The 15,052-nt window shown below is 40.8% G+C and overlaps 1 protein-coding gene across 2 annotated transcripts in view; it reads left to right on the forward strand.

The window, feature by feature from the left end:
* Nucleotides 1–1,132: 1,132 nt before the first annotated feature.
* LOC121140175 (POTE ankyrin domain family member A-like) overlaps nt 1,133–15,052 on the forward strand; it is a 31,176-nt gene continuing 17,256 nt past the window's right edge. The window contains exons 1-6 of one of the 2 annotated variants that reach the window (XM_040744880.1): nt 1,133–1,630; nt 2,841–2,955; nt 3,113–3,286; nt 8,330–8,436; nt 9,664–9,801; nt 12,961–13,013. In XM_040744880.1, the coding sequence (XP_040600814.1) occupies nt 1,392–1,630; nt 2,841–2,955; nt 3,113–3,286; nt 8,330–8,436; nt 9,664–9,801; nt 12,961–13,013 (826 nt within the window). In that variant the 5' untranslated portion in view covers nt 1,133–1,391. The remainder of the gene's footprint in view (nt 1,631–2,840; nt 2,956–3,112; nt 3,287–8,329; nt 8,437–9,663; nt 9,802–12,960; nt 13,014–15,052) is intronic. The other variant, XM_040744879.1, reaches the window with a different exon arrangement.

The raw sequence follows: 15,052 nt of genomic DNA on the forward strand, positions 1-15,052 counted from the left end.
CCCTTTGATGTGTTAAATAGGCACCTCAGCCATTTAGCCTGGTTTGAAACTTAACAATACTCGTGTTTGTACCAATATATTTTTCCTTTTTATGTAATGAAAATGCAATTACATTATTTCTCCCTCTCTTCCTTCCCTTCTGTCCCCTCCAAAGCTCAAGCCCTACTCTTCTTTAATTGTTGTTGCTACAAAAACATACAAATGGAAAGTTATATAACTATGACCTGCTGATTTCACTCGGCATTGCCTGCATGTGTATGTTTCCAGCGCTAACCACTGGGAATTGAATAGCTGTTTAAGGGTTTCTAAACACCATGACCAAAAAGCAAATTGGGGGGTGGCGGTTTATTCGGCTTACTCTTCCACATCACTGTTCATCATCTAAGGAAGTCAGGACAGGAACTCAAGCAGGGCAAACACCCGGAGACAGGAGCTGACGCAGAGGCCATGGGGGGGGGCGGGGGGGGGCGGGACGGGGAGGGTTGCTGCTTCCTGGCTTGCTTCCCATGGCTTCCCCAGCCTGCTTTCTTATAGAACCCAGGACCACCAGCCCAGAGATGGCCCCACCCACAAAATCACTAACAACAACAACAAACCCTTACAGTTGAATCTTATAGAGGCATTTTCTCAATTGAGGTTCTCGGGTTTTCAGATAACTCCAGCTATGTCAAGTTGGCATAGCCTAGCCAGCACAATAACCAATCAAAAGGCTCATCCCTGGGAAAACCAATTCTCTTCTCAGTGGTTAATTGCTTGTAGCTCTTCAATAAGACGTAAATGTGACAGCAAACAGATCTCTAGCATTGTATACAGACTCACAGAGATTAAACAACTCATTACTGAATGAGAAATGGGTCACGGAAGAAACCATGAAAGAAATAAAATATTCCCTGGAACTAAATGGAAATGAAAACACAATACAAAGAAACTTCTTTAACTGCTCCTAGATCTACATGGAGGGGGTGGGTGGGCAGAGCCTCATTTGAGGGAACTTTAAGTGGGCTTTCTGACGGGCTTTTGAGTATCAGACTATGCACATGCGCATTGAGCACCTTCCTTGCTAACACACTGGACAGCTCTCCAATGTGCGCTCATACCGAGCAAGCACGAGCCTTGTGTTTACCAGCGTTGCTTGGCGACAAACGTTTCCAACTGCATCCTCGTCTGCGGTTGACAACTACTAAACCAGCCTGGAGCTTCCCTACTGGGACGTTGTGACAAGACTTGGCTCCAAGTTTCCTTCAATATTCTAATCTTTAGGATCTGGCTCACTCTAAATTTTGGTTCTGGGTTTGGGAGAGGCCATCTTGGCATAGTCTCTCATTTTGGGCTGGGGATGCGGAAAAAGCTTAGCGGGAAGGAAAAGGCCTGTGAAGCAGACAACATTTACCATGGAGATACTTTTCCCCAAAAAGGAAAGGACGCCCCTGGGATTCTGTGATGGCCTGGATAAGATCTTCGTGGGCTTTGGGAGCAAGGATGAGAGAGGCTGTCAGCCGCCCAAATACCACGCCAGCTATGCTCCTTACTATCCTATCCACAAGGCCGCAAGCGTGGGAGACATAGACACAGTGAAGAACTTTGTCGAGCGGGGAGTTTTTTCCATGGAACAAATAGACTGGAAGTACAGGTAACAGTGGGGCTGGAGCTGTGGGAGAGGGGACAGGGACCTTGGAGGAAGGCGTGGTAACTCAGGAGGAGGCCAGTTTCCCGTGTGAGGCGAGAAAAGAGAAGCATCTGTCGTTAACTTCAGGATGTACATCTGGGAAGGGTGCAACACCCAATTGGTCCTCATTAACAGTGAAACAAATCAAGATTTGGGCTTCATGTCCTTGAAAACTCTCCTTCCAGAGCTCTGACTGGCCTTTCCAAGGGTTTCAACACAATTGCATAACGCAGCTTTAGCCTGTCCACTGGGAAGAAAACATAATGTCATATGCATTGTGGAAAAGTGCAGATGAGAAGTTCCTAGTGTGTCTCAACTCCCCACCTAACAGGTTTTCTTTTTTTAAATAACAGTTGATACTCACTATGTCAGTGCATTCCCGTGTTTCCATATGTGTGTAGGGATGTCCATTAGTCACTGAGAGGACTTACAAGAGAAGATGGTTTGCGTCCTCATATTTACCCACTTTAGTTTTATGGGTGCCATGTTCACTTCATAATTTTCTGAACTTGGAGCCTCCTCTCTCACTAGTCTACACACACCTGAAGGGCTATTCAGTGTCTTCTTGATAAGCCAAGTGTGTTGATGGTAAGATTTGACGAAGAGTCCTGGTTTTTCCTACAAGAGTCAACTCCAGCGATTCCTGTCACACCACATGGCTCACTGTCACCTTCGACAGTTTTCAAATTACAAAACTCATCTTGACTTTTCAGTTTTGAGTTTACCAGTCCTTCCTGTGCCAATGCATAGATTCCCACTCTTCATGTCTGTTCTCTCTTCAGGTTTCTCTGCATTGGTGCCCTAAGAGGAGCAGGTCCCGTGAACACTGCCAAGGTCACACTCATTCTCAGTCATCAAGACTGTGGCACCTAAAGCTGGGTGCTCCTTGACACATTCAGTACTTTGCTCAGAAGGGTCCCAGCCCGGTGCCTTGACCCTGGCTCCAGGTTGTCAACCGAGAGAATCTATATCCTAAAACACAAACATTTGGGGAGTGTTGACTCCAGTGAAATTGTCTGCTCCTTGCAATAAGAGGCAATATAATGACTTTTCTTTAGAAGAAAATCAACTTTTAAAATGCAGAGTCCTTAAATGCTATCTGAGGATTATAACTGCATGTGTAAGTTTGAGAAAATGTTATGTAAGTTCATAATAGTCCCTTCCGTACCCACAGGACTGCCCTGCATTTTGCCTGTGTCTATGGCCATCCAGAGGTGGTGACATTCCTGGTGGAGAGCAGTTGCGAGATTAGTCCAAAGGATATTAAAAATGCCACACCTCTAATTAAGGTATATTAAAGTCACAAGTTTCAGATGATAAGAATTTGAAATACATTTTTACATTAAAAAATGAAGCTACATCATTTAAATGTAACTAAATACTGAAGCTTGTGAAATGCTGATGTCTTGTTCTTTAACAATCTGTGTGTTGGTACCACTTCTACAGGCTGCCCAATGTAGACAAACAGAATGCCTTGGTATTCTCCTGAAGCATGGTGCTGACCCAAATATTACGGACTGTCATGACAATACTGCTCTGCACTATGCCGTCTACAATGGGGATATTGAAACAGCTGCTAAGCTGCTTGAATACAAGGCAAACATGGAAGCAATAAACGAGGTATACACCACCCACCTATAATTCTCACACATTTAAAATGCACAGATTTTTAGCAGTGTGTATGCAGAATCAATTTTCTGTCTTTTCAAAGCTCTAGTCCTCTAGTGGAAATGTTTTGAAATAACTCAACTATTGAAGATGCCACTTTGAATATTAGTACTTTTAAAGAGGCATGGCACAGTGCAGCTTTCTTGAGTGCATTTCTGACAAATGTTTGTCAAAGCAATTAATTCGTCTGTTTTTGAGTCTAGCAAAAACTTTTCCTTGACTAGTTAAATGTGACACCCAATGTGAACATTTGCCTTTGATATTAACTTTCTCTTAAACAAGAAAGAAATGTTTTATGATAAACTGACATCTGGATGCTGTGGACAAGTTATATCATGTGATCAAGTCACGAGTGGTAAAGCCAGAGAAACAAAAATTGAAAGGGAAGTGGATGAGAAATTTTCATACAAATTTGGGAATATGATAATTGAGGGGAAATATCAAGAAATATTGATTCTCTTGAAAAATGATTCACTTTATATTTATTCTATGTTCTTTAGCTTGGTGATAATAATTCCTAATTAGAGAACATTACTAGTTAACAAGCATGCCCAGAGATAGATTTTAGTAGGGCTCTGAAGAAATCAGACTGCCAATGCATATGCAGCAATTACACAGAAACCAAAAAAAGGGAAAAATAAGTGATTTACCATTAAATGACCCTTATCTGATAAAAATTGACACTTAGATAAGAGCCTAAAGTTTGCTTTCAAATCTACAATGCTTTACTGGGACTTGGGAGATTTTTATGCTGTGTATAATCCAGTTATATTTTGAAATTTCTATTGCTGCTTCTGCCCCTACCTTGCAAATGAAATGGTATTTTCAGCAAAGGTGGTGTTTGTCTGTGTCTCTCTTTTGGCCAGATCCTGAAATCATAAAGAGAACTGGTCTACCTGTGAGAGACAAAGTAGAGATGGTGCTCTTCTGCTTCTCCAGAGGTGCAATCATCTGGGAGAGTTTTGAAAATACACAAGTGTCTGGACTTTACCTCTAATATCTAAATCAGCATATCTAATAAGACCCAGACATAAGTATTTAAAACTGTTTCCTTCATGTCGTGGTGAGGATGAGGAAATATGCCCTCCCCCCCCTTGTCCCTGTCACCTGTGGTGGGTGAAAGAGCTGACCCTCCTTCCCCCTTACCAGCTATAGCATTTGGAAGTAGACTCTGCACCTCACCTGGGCAGCACAATAGAACTGACTCTGTTGATAGGGATGGGGAGAGGAGGAGTGTAGGGTCTGATGAAAGGGCCCTGAGAACTTGAGCATGGGAGAGCTGGCTCAGCTCCTCACCTGCCATATGGTGGTGTAGGCAGGTGAGAGGTGCCGCACTGACACCCCTTTCTGCCTGTGGCAGGTGACAGAGCTGCTCTGAGGTCGTAAGAGTGGGGCGCTGTCCCTGCTCCTCACCAGCTGCAGCACTCAGGAGAGTGGCCCCTGCCCCTTGCCTGGAGAACAGTAGAGCTGGCCCTGAGGGTGTAGGTGTGGGAGAGCCAACCCTCGTGGCATGAAAGCAGGAGAACTGACCAGCCCCTTGCTCATCCTTAGCTGAAGTAATGTTGGAGAGGTCACCCTGTAGGTGAAGACAAGGGGAAGGGGAGCTGGTCAGCTGACCAACCCTGCATCTACCCAGGCCCAAAACCAGGGTTATGAGATGGTCCACCCCAACATCCATCCCATCTATGCGTCTACCATTTGTGGAGAACATGAAGGGGCAGACCAAAAGCCACAGGATCTCCATGACACAGGGCAATAACAGGATATCCAAGAGGAGTCCCAGAGAAGGCCCAATATCCATAGTGTCGCAGAAATTAGAGGTCTTGAACCAGACCAACGACTCTTTGAAATGAGCACATGCATGTAAAGATAGATGGATAAAAACATTTACTGCATGACTCACTGTGTCATACTACAGCTTCCACGATGAGATTTTTTCCCCTTTTTTTTCTTTCTTTTTTCCTCTTAAATTTTATTGTGTGTGTGGGGGGGTGGGGAGGTTACAAGGGCAGAGGGCAGATAGGAAGGGAAATGAATGGGATCAAGATGCATGATGTGAAAGACATGAAGAATAAATAAAAAGAAGTTTAAAATGTTTCCTTCAGCTCCTTAGTTCCTAGAAGAGAATTTTGCATTTCTGTATGCAAAATGTGAGCCACACTCACAATAAAGATTTCTTCCCAAAGGGCCAAGAACCCAATGGAGTCCAATATAAAGAGTGTCCTCTAGGAGCTGAATCCACAGTTAAACCCCAGGAGATCCTTTTTATTAAATTTTATTTTAATTAAAAAATAGTTGTTGCTGGGCATTGGTGGCGCTTGCCTTTAATCCCAGCACTCGGGAAGCAGAGGCAGGCAGATCTCCGTGAGTTCGAGGCCAGCCTAGTCTACAGAGCAAGTTCCAGGACAGCCTCCAAAACAATATAGAGAAACCCTGTCTCGAAAAAAACAAAACAAAACAAAAACATGCGTGTATGTAAATGTACAACATGCATGCGGTATCCACAATGGTCACAAGAGGGTATCAGATTACCTGAAATGAATTATGGATGCTGTGAGCCACTTTGTGGGTGCTGGGACTGGGACATGTGTCCTCCGGAAGAGCAGGTGGAGCTCTTAACCACTGAGCATCTCTTCAGCCCAAGGAAATTCTTAAAGAACTGTGCATTTTAAGTTGCTGTCAAGTAACCAAGTCCAGACTGCCTAGAGCTCATTTTACTTTCTGCGACCTGTAACGAAGGTGTCCCTATTGTCTGAGGCCCACAAGTGCTCCAGTTTGCTAGGGGCCCCTCCAAACTATCCGGATGTCATCCACTTAGTCTGACTATGTGTTTGCATGAGTAGTTGCTTTGTGGTGCTTTGTGATAGAGATTTTAAGGTTTCAAAACAGTTTGTAAGGATATGGGACTGAATTTTACAAGTTAGAAGTTGCTATTTTAAAACTTTTTCTTTATCTTTCTAAAGCACACTCACATTGAAATGCCTATATGTCGTTAACTCCAAAAGTTTTGTGGCAATTCCAAACACAATTTTACCTTTTTGTACCAATGAAGGTGACCTAGTGGCTTTCTACATCATAAAAGAAATATGTGGACTGGAGAGATGGCCCAGCGGTTAAGAGCACTGGCTGCTCTTCCTGAGTCCTGAGTTCAATTCCCAGCAACCACATGACTGCTCACAACCATCTTGCAATGAGATTTGGTACCCTCTTCTGACATGAAGGCATACATGTAGACAGAATACTGTATACATAATAAATAAATTAATTAAAAACAGAAAAATGAATAGGTCAGTGTTAGAATTATTATTGATGAAACCATTGTCTTTTTACTTCTGGCTTGTGTTTTACTCAAAAACAGCTTGAAATAGTAATTAAACTGAGACCAGAATAAAAATAGATTAAAAATAGCATATGAACAAGGCGTGGTGTCACAGATCTAGCATCATAACCCTTAGGAGACTGACAGAGGAGAGCCATGAATGCAGGAAGCTAGCCTGGGATACATAGTGAAATTCTGTCTCAAAAAGCAGAGGTCACTGCAACGAACCCCCGTAAAACCCAAAAGTAGCAGTGCTTCAGTCATGAGATCATCATCGTCATCATCATCATCACCATCATCATTTTGGAACTCACTGTCCAGACCACACTGGCCTTGAACACATGGAAATCCACCTGCATCTGCCTCCCAAGTGCTGGGAGCAAAGGTGTGCAACACCACACCAGGCCTGAGATTATTACCATAGCTGATAATGAAACTTCTTATTGAGCTCTCTACAGTTAAATAAGGCTATTATTATTTTATAATAAGTGCAACCAAAGTTCTCTTGAAGCCTGTTCATTTAAGTGAGAGCCCATTTCCTAAGTGACTTGCTGTGGAATCATCCTTCTGTACACAGTTGAATATGTATTACTCTTATTGGTTAATAAAAAGCTGACAGGCAAGTAGGGCGGGGTGGCACATGAGGCAGGTGAATCTCTGTGAGTTTGAGGCCAGCCTGGTCTACAGAGTGAGTTCCAGGACAACCAGAGATGTTATACAGAGAAACCCGTCTCTAAAAACAAAACAAAAGCTGACAGGCAGGTAGCCAGGTAGGAACTTAGGTAGTACAGCCAAACTGAAAATGGTGGAAAAAAGGAAGTCAGAGTCAGGTGATGCCGGTCAGCCACCTGAGGAAGCAGGACATGTAGAAAATGAGGTAACAAGACGTGAGCCATGTGGGAAAGCATAGATAAGAATATGGGTTAATTTAAGTGTAATGTAAGAAATCTGAGCTATCAGCAGAGCATTTATAATTTATATTAAGCCTCTGAGTAGTTATTTGGGAAGTGGCTGTGGCCAGGAAAACTCCATCTACAGTGACTGATAAGGATGCTGGTGTCTCAGGCTCTGGCACCACACGTAAAAGGGAATTAACAAGTTTATCTGTAGTTTCATGAAATCCCTGCTGCACCGAAATTCTCAACACTATGTTCCTTGAACTCTACATTCTTAAATGCTAATTGTCTACCATAAAAGGCAGTTTAAGAAAGTAGAAATTATGAAAAATGAAAGATATTTCTCTGTTGGAGGACCCATGCTTCTTTTTTTGGTCACATTCCCAGACAGGTGGTTATGCAATCTTTTTGTTGGGGCATGGAATGCCTGGAAAAGAGATTGTTCTTTGTAATATAGGTAGGAATAGAATGTAGCTGGGGGAATTTAACTTGTTTGCCAACAACAATACAGAACGTTTTTGCTAGTGTGTTTCTTGTTGTGGGTTGCTGAAATAAAGGTACAGAATCAAGAAACTTTTGCTTAGATGGGAGCAATCATTTGATCCCCAAATACCATGATACATTGTCATAGGAAATCTTTGTGTGGATTTTGAAAAGGAGGAACACACATGGAAGTCAGTGGGTTAAAGAGGAAATGGCAATCATTTATTATCAGCGTGTATGCTTATGTGCTCAAGGAATCTATTAATTTTCAATCCATCACTGACTTTGTTTTGACAGAACAAGATCACACCACTTTTGCTTGCTCTGAAACAAAATAAAGAGAAGATGGCAGAGTTCTTAATCAACAACGGGGCAAATGCAAAAACATGCGATTTTCTGGGAAGGTAAAAAGTCCTGGTACTAATAAAATTAGCTACTTTGGTGCTGTAATTATCACCCAAGCCATGATGTTAAGTTCATAGGAAGAAGAATTTAACTTTTACTTACTGAGATAACATTAGCCTTGTCTGCCATTTTGATACAAATGCAATTATTCAGCGTGAACAACAAAAAGACTACATATAATAGGACATATATTTCCTGATAATATAAAATGATGTTGATTAGTTGTTTTGCAACACATTCATCAGGTAACTTATGTAGCTAAATGGGTCTGTTTGTTTTTAAGATGTTAATTTTAATTTTTGAATAACTGCGACTCCTAATGTCTTTGCAGTATTTGTCACCCATTCTTCTTATGTACTGCTTCCTTAAAAATGAAAATCTGTTGGATTGGCTGTTTGCATTATATTTCTTTGCAAAATATTGTTTGGTTATCCCTCAATAACTATTAATTTCTATTACCACATGGTTCTCTACTTTAAAAAAATTTTTCCCTCTGAATTTATTTTGAAACTTTATTACTTGGCATGGTCAAAAGAATACAAAAACTACTTTTATTGAGTAAGTTTTGATGAATAAAAATCACCCTTGGGTGACAAGAATAAATCTCAATATTCACACAAGACTGAACTTAATTCCTACAGTCACACTTCCTGAATGTACAACCTTAGGAATGTTACACATCACTAGATTACTTTCTGATTCAAAAAGCAGGGTTGTGCCAATACATGTTATGTGTTATGTACTACATAGTTCTAGCACATGGTCATCTCCTACATACAGTGTTACCACCATTATTATTAGAATTATTTATTTTGTAATTATACTGTAAGTATGTTAGTTGTGCAAATAAGCTTTTCTCCTCAGATCTTCAGCTGATTATGTATTACAGTATATTATGTTAGACTAGGGAAGAAACAATTCTCCACTTAAATATTCACCTACTTTGATGAATAGCCTCAGAATTTGTGAACGAAAGGATATGGAACTATAAATTCTACTATGAAAATCCATACTGGGAGAACAGTCTTCCTGTTTATTTCTTCCTGATTCATCCTGGAGAGAACTTACAGGATGAACATTTGAGCTTCCAAGATGTTCATGTCTGTTAGTAGATGGTCAATTCTACATAGGCAGGCAATATTTACAGCTGGTAAAACACATTCAGTGAGGTGTTTAACAACTTTATTCAAGTACCTCACTGCCAGACTCTACCTCTGCTCTTTTAGAAGCACCCTCATGTATGCCGTAAGGTGTGGTTCAGAACTCATCATCAAACTTCTTCTTCAAAGAGATATTGATACCTTTAAGCAAGATGCCTTTGGATGGACAGCAAAACGTTACGCTGTTGAAAGTAAAAGCAAAGTGTAAGTGTTCACATTTACTCAATCAACAATAAATAGAGATGCAAAATAATTATAACTACCACATCTTATTTAGTTTGGAATGGCAGTGACTTAGTCCATCACCCAGAAACTAATCAAAGCTGTGGATGAATTAGAAGTAGCAATGAATGTGGGATTCTTTGTCTTCCGATTTTTATTTTGGTTATGCGTGTGTAGTGTGGTGGGGGTGGACGCTGACAATTGAGCCTGAGTTCACATGATTTTAGGCAAGTAATTTATCTAAGGACTGTATTAATCTCTCTTAGGTTAGAACTTTTTCAACGCTGTAGATGAAGAAAGTTTGTAAGACCCTAATCTTGAGAATGCATATTGCTACCCACCAAAAGAAACACAGAGCTGAACCATATGGAGCTATGGGCAACATCATCTGAAGGAAACACATACATACATGGCAAACACTTGTAGTCACAGAATTCCATGGACATCAGCTTCCAATGCAGGTTAACCCTTTCTGTCAGGGCCATGTGATCCCTGTAGGTTGGATGTTACACTTTTCTAGCTGCTACTGTTGCCTTTTAACATAGTGTGCCCTCACATTTTACATCCAGAGAGATAGGGCTAATAGGGTTTTGGGAGTCCCTGGGTTCCCTAAGGAGACTGGAATACGATGGGTGCTGGGATATATGGACCACCTGTTGATACCAAGAAACCTGAGTGAAGGACATTTTGAGAACCCGTTAGATCCCCAGGCACTTGGACACCTGAGTGAATTGGTAATTTGAGGGACCAGGAGGCATTGGGGGATCTAAGGTCACTGGAAGCTGTTGTGAGTCTAGAGGCATTGGGTGGTCTGGGTGTTTGTGGGGACTAAAAGGCCAGGAGTCATTTAGACCTAGGGCATCAAGATTCTGCTTGCCATTTGATATGGTGGGACATGGGAGGACATGGACTGGAAATCACTTGGCATTTGTGTATTGACATTAAGTCCATACTAGTGTTTTGATAGCTCAGGAATTGTTAAGACTTTTATCTTTATTATGTAAGCATTTTGCATTTTTAGCCCAAATACAATTCATATATTTGAGGTACAAATAATTTCACATTGTTTAGCTGTTTAGATTTTGAAATATTAAATGGATACTTTCCTTTGAACTATGTGACAAAGAAAAATAGCTAATAAGATCTTTATACAGTTGGTAATAAAAAAGGGGATTTGTGGTGATATATTTATGATTTATTAAATCTTGCCTGAGGATTCAGAAGGTAAAGTCAGCCACAAGCCATAGAAGCCAGGCACACACCGTTTTTTTTTTACTTTATAATTTTTTTTATTTTAGAAACAATGTTATTTTACATATCAATCCTCCCATTCCTTACCCTCCCATCCTCCCATGGCCCCCACCCTCCAATCCACTCCCCAAGGATAGTTAGGCCCTCCCTTACATTATTTGGGGGAGGGCCTAGGCCCTCTTTTGTGTATCTGGGCTGCTTCCAGGTTCTGGCTATTACAGACAACACTAGTATGAACATAGTTGAACATATTTCCTTGTTGTATGAAAGTGCATTCTTTGGGTATATACCCAGGAGAGGAATTGCTGGATCTTGAGGTAGTCTCATTCCCATTTTCCTGAGAAACTGCCATACTGATTTCTAAAGAGGTCGTACAAATTTGTACTCCCACCAGCAATGGAGGAGTGTTCCTCTTTCTCTACATCCTCTCCAACATTGACTGTCATTGGTGTTTTTGATTTTAGCCATTCTGACCGGTGTAAGATGGTATCTCAAAGTTGTTTTGAGTTGCATTTCCCTTATGGCTAAGAGTGTTGAGGACTTTCTTAAGTGTCTTTCAGCCATTTTAGATTACTCTATTGAGAATTCTCTATTTAGTTCTGTATCCCACTTTTTAATTGGATTAACCAACAGCCAACATCATACTAACATCATACTAAATGGACAGTAAGTCAACTCGGTTCCTCTAAAATTAGGAACAAGACAAGGCTGTCCACTTTCTCCATATCTCTTCAATATTATACTCGAAGTTCTAACTAGAGCAATAAGACAACAAAAGGAGATCAAGGGGATACAAATTGGAAAGAAAGAAGTCAAATTTGCAGATGATATGATAGTTTACATAAGTGACCAGAAAAACTCTACCAGGGAACTCCTACAGCTAATAAACATCTTCAGCAAAGTGGCAGGATACAAGATTAACTAAAATATTCAGTAGTCCTACTATTTATAGATGATAAATGGGCTGTATAGCAAGAACTTTGAGTCTTTAAAGAAAGAAATTAAAAGAAGATACCAGGCGCACACCATTAAACCCAGTGGTCAGAAGCTAGGAGGTGGTGGTACACACCTTTAATCCTAGGACTCAGGATTAATAGGTAGATAGATGGATCTCTGTGAGTCCAAGGCTATCCTATAAGAGAATTATAGCTCAAACCTTTAATCCCAGGACTCATGAGAAGTATATAAGACAGGAGCAAGGACTCAGTGTCAGGCATTTATTCTCCAGCCACACTGAAGTAGGAGACATTCCTTCTCCAGCTGCACTGAGAGGCAATAGTTTGAGGCTTGGGTCAGCCCTTTCAGAATGAGCTAGAGGTGAGAACTAGTGGCTGGCTGCTTTGCTTCCCTGATCTTCAGGTTGAACCCCAAAATCTGTCTCTGGGTCTTTTATTAATTCATGCAAACAAGATCTTGCAAGGAATACGAGTTGAACATTATTTGGGAGTTCAGCCTTAAGAGACAAATTATCTTGTTGCTTTTCTATTTGTCATGCATACCTTATATTATCTTATTTAATCTTATCATCCTGATAAACAAAAGCAGTAATGTAATTTTTTTCAAGGAAGACTTTAAGCCTAGTATAAATAACATGTCCAAGAAAAAGCAGCTATTGGCTATAAACGTAAGATTTCTTCTGAGTTCAGGACACTTTCCATTATGCTGAGAAATTCATGTGTGGAGTTGATTTGCTTTTGATTCATGACAATTCTGCCTCGTTTTTCCTTGTTTAGTTACACAATTAATAAAACACAGGATCCACATGTTTGTAACATATGTTTAAAAGTTCTGATAGTGCCATGGATAATGCCTGAAATGCTCCTCTGAGTGTAATGTGCATGTCAGCATTGAAATAGTAAGTTGACTTGCCATTCTTTTGGTCCCTGACAGTAGGAAACTACTGATTGACTATGATGAAGGAGAACGGAGACAAACATGTTCAGGTGAGACTTCCGATACTGAATTACTCTTAGTCTTCCAACTAGAAGAAAGAGCTATGAAAGTTTGAAACTGAGTATAAATTGAATTGGTATTTATCTTATCTTGTTTTCTAAGGGCCTAGAGATCAGAATCCTCTAAGAAATAAATTATATAAAAATTTAATCCAAAAAAATCTTATGTAAAATTGTCTTTACTTAATTTATTTGAAATTTGCATATCATTATATACATTAAAATTGTATGATTGCTATATTAAAATTGGACTTGTTAGAAAATGGATTTTCTCTGAAATATTCGAATGAATGTACTGAATTTAGTAAGTGAATAAGTATGATATCATATTCTCTAATCAGCACTGAAATTTATTCACTTGGGCTCATGGATAGCTCTTCTTCATGGAGATCTTTTTTTTTTCTATTAACTATCTTGTCACACTGACATATGCCCACTTTCTGTATTCTTTACATTCACTGGGAACAAAATCACACTTCCTAAATCATTACCATGTACCTTATTATTTACTGTGTGTTCCTCACACATGGCATGAAGAAACAGGAAGTTATGCTAATGGGAGGGAGGAGGGAATTAGCAGAGGGCACTAGGGATGGGGAAGATAATGAGAAAGGAAGAACAAGAGTCTGTGTCATGAGTTCGAGGCTGGGCTGGACTGACAGCCTCCAAAACAACACAGAGAAAGCCTGTCTCATAAAAACCAAAAAAAAAAAAAGAGTCTGTGTCATGAAATGTTAAGACTAAACTCACTGCTTTGTATATTAACTTTAAAACTGACAAAATAGGCCGGGCATTGGTGGTGCACGCACTCAGGAGGCAGAGGCAGGCAGATCTCTGTGAGTTCAAGGCTAGCCTGGTCTACAAGAGCAAGTTCCAGGACAGTCTCCAAAGCAATGCAGAGAAACCCTGTCTTGAAAAACCAAAAAAAAAACTGACAAAATATGTATTCATATTTTCTACTAGTGTACTTATGCCCTGTCACTGTCCTTACTTGTAATTAGTTTCAGAGCTAAGTTCCAGCAGCCCCAAAAGAGCTGTGTTCAGCTACCCATTCCCATGGGAATATTAAGATTTCCAGTAAGTTGCTGGTTTAACCCCCAGAAACAGCTGACCTGAACATGGGGTAGCTCGTGAATCCCAGACTGATGGCTGGGAATTCAGCATGGGACTGATCAAGACCCCCTGAATGTGGGTGTTAGTGAGGAAACCTAGGCAATCTATGAGGCCTTGGGTAGTGGATCAGTATTTATCCCTGACATACAAATGGACTTTGGGTGCCCATTCCACAATGAGAGATGCTCTATCGGCCTGGACTCTTGGGGGAGGGTCTAAGCCCTGCCCTGGATGAAATGACAGACTATGGACACCCCCATGAAGGGCCTCACCCTCCCTGGGGAAAAGAGGGGCCATGGGAGGGTTGGTGAGAGGGTGTGGGAGGAGGGGAGTGAAAAGGAGAGGGACCTGGGATTAACATGTGAAGCAACCTGGTTTCTAATTTAAATTTAAATTAAAAAAGAAAGAAAAAAGATTTGCAGTAAGTGTGAAAATCAGAGAAATATTAGTCAATGTACATATTTGGAAGAGGAACACATAATGGAATACCAAACTCATCTTCAGGGTCCTGTCACAGATTTAGGTACAGATAAACTGAGGCAGGATGAAGAGGTTGCATAAGTCATAGCCAAGGTATGCCTGAAGGACACTGTGCCAGTTCTGCTCAGTTAGTGGTCTGAAAGGAGTTCTTGTTGATTGAGGGGACAAGCATGATTGCTCATGCTCCAGGGACAGCTTTGCCACCATGGAGTGGGACCTTTCTCAGGGAATAGATCTATCATGCAAGGCTCTCTTGTCCCCAGATAAGTAGAGTCTTTAGGCACCATTCGAGAACCTAGAGTGACAGACTTGGAAGTTGAGAATAAGCTGTCTCAGTTACTCTCTGTGAGTTTAACCCTGAAGAGGAATGATAGAGGCTAGACATCACTATGTTTTAGGAGGACAGTTCTTAATGTTTAATATTCCTGTGTACCAAG

This window comes from Mesocricetus auratus, unplaced genomic scaffold (genome assembly GCF_017639785.1).
Source record: "Mesocricetus auratus isolate SY011 unplaced genomic scaffold, BCM_Maur_2.0 Super-Scaffold_100004, whole genome shotgun sequence".
NCBI lineage: Eukaryota > Metazoa > Chordata > Mammalia > Rodentia > Cricetidae > Mesocricetus > Mesocricetus auratus.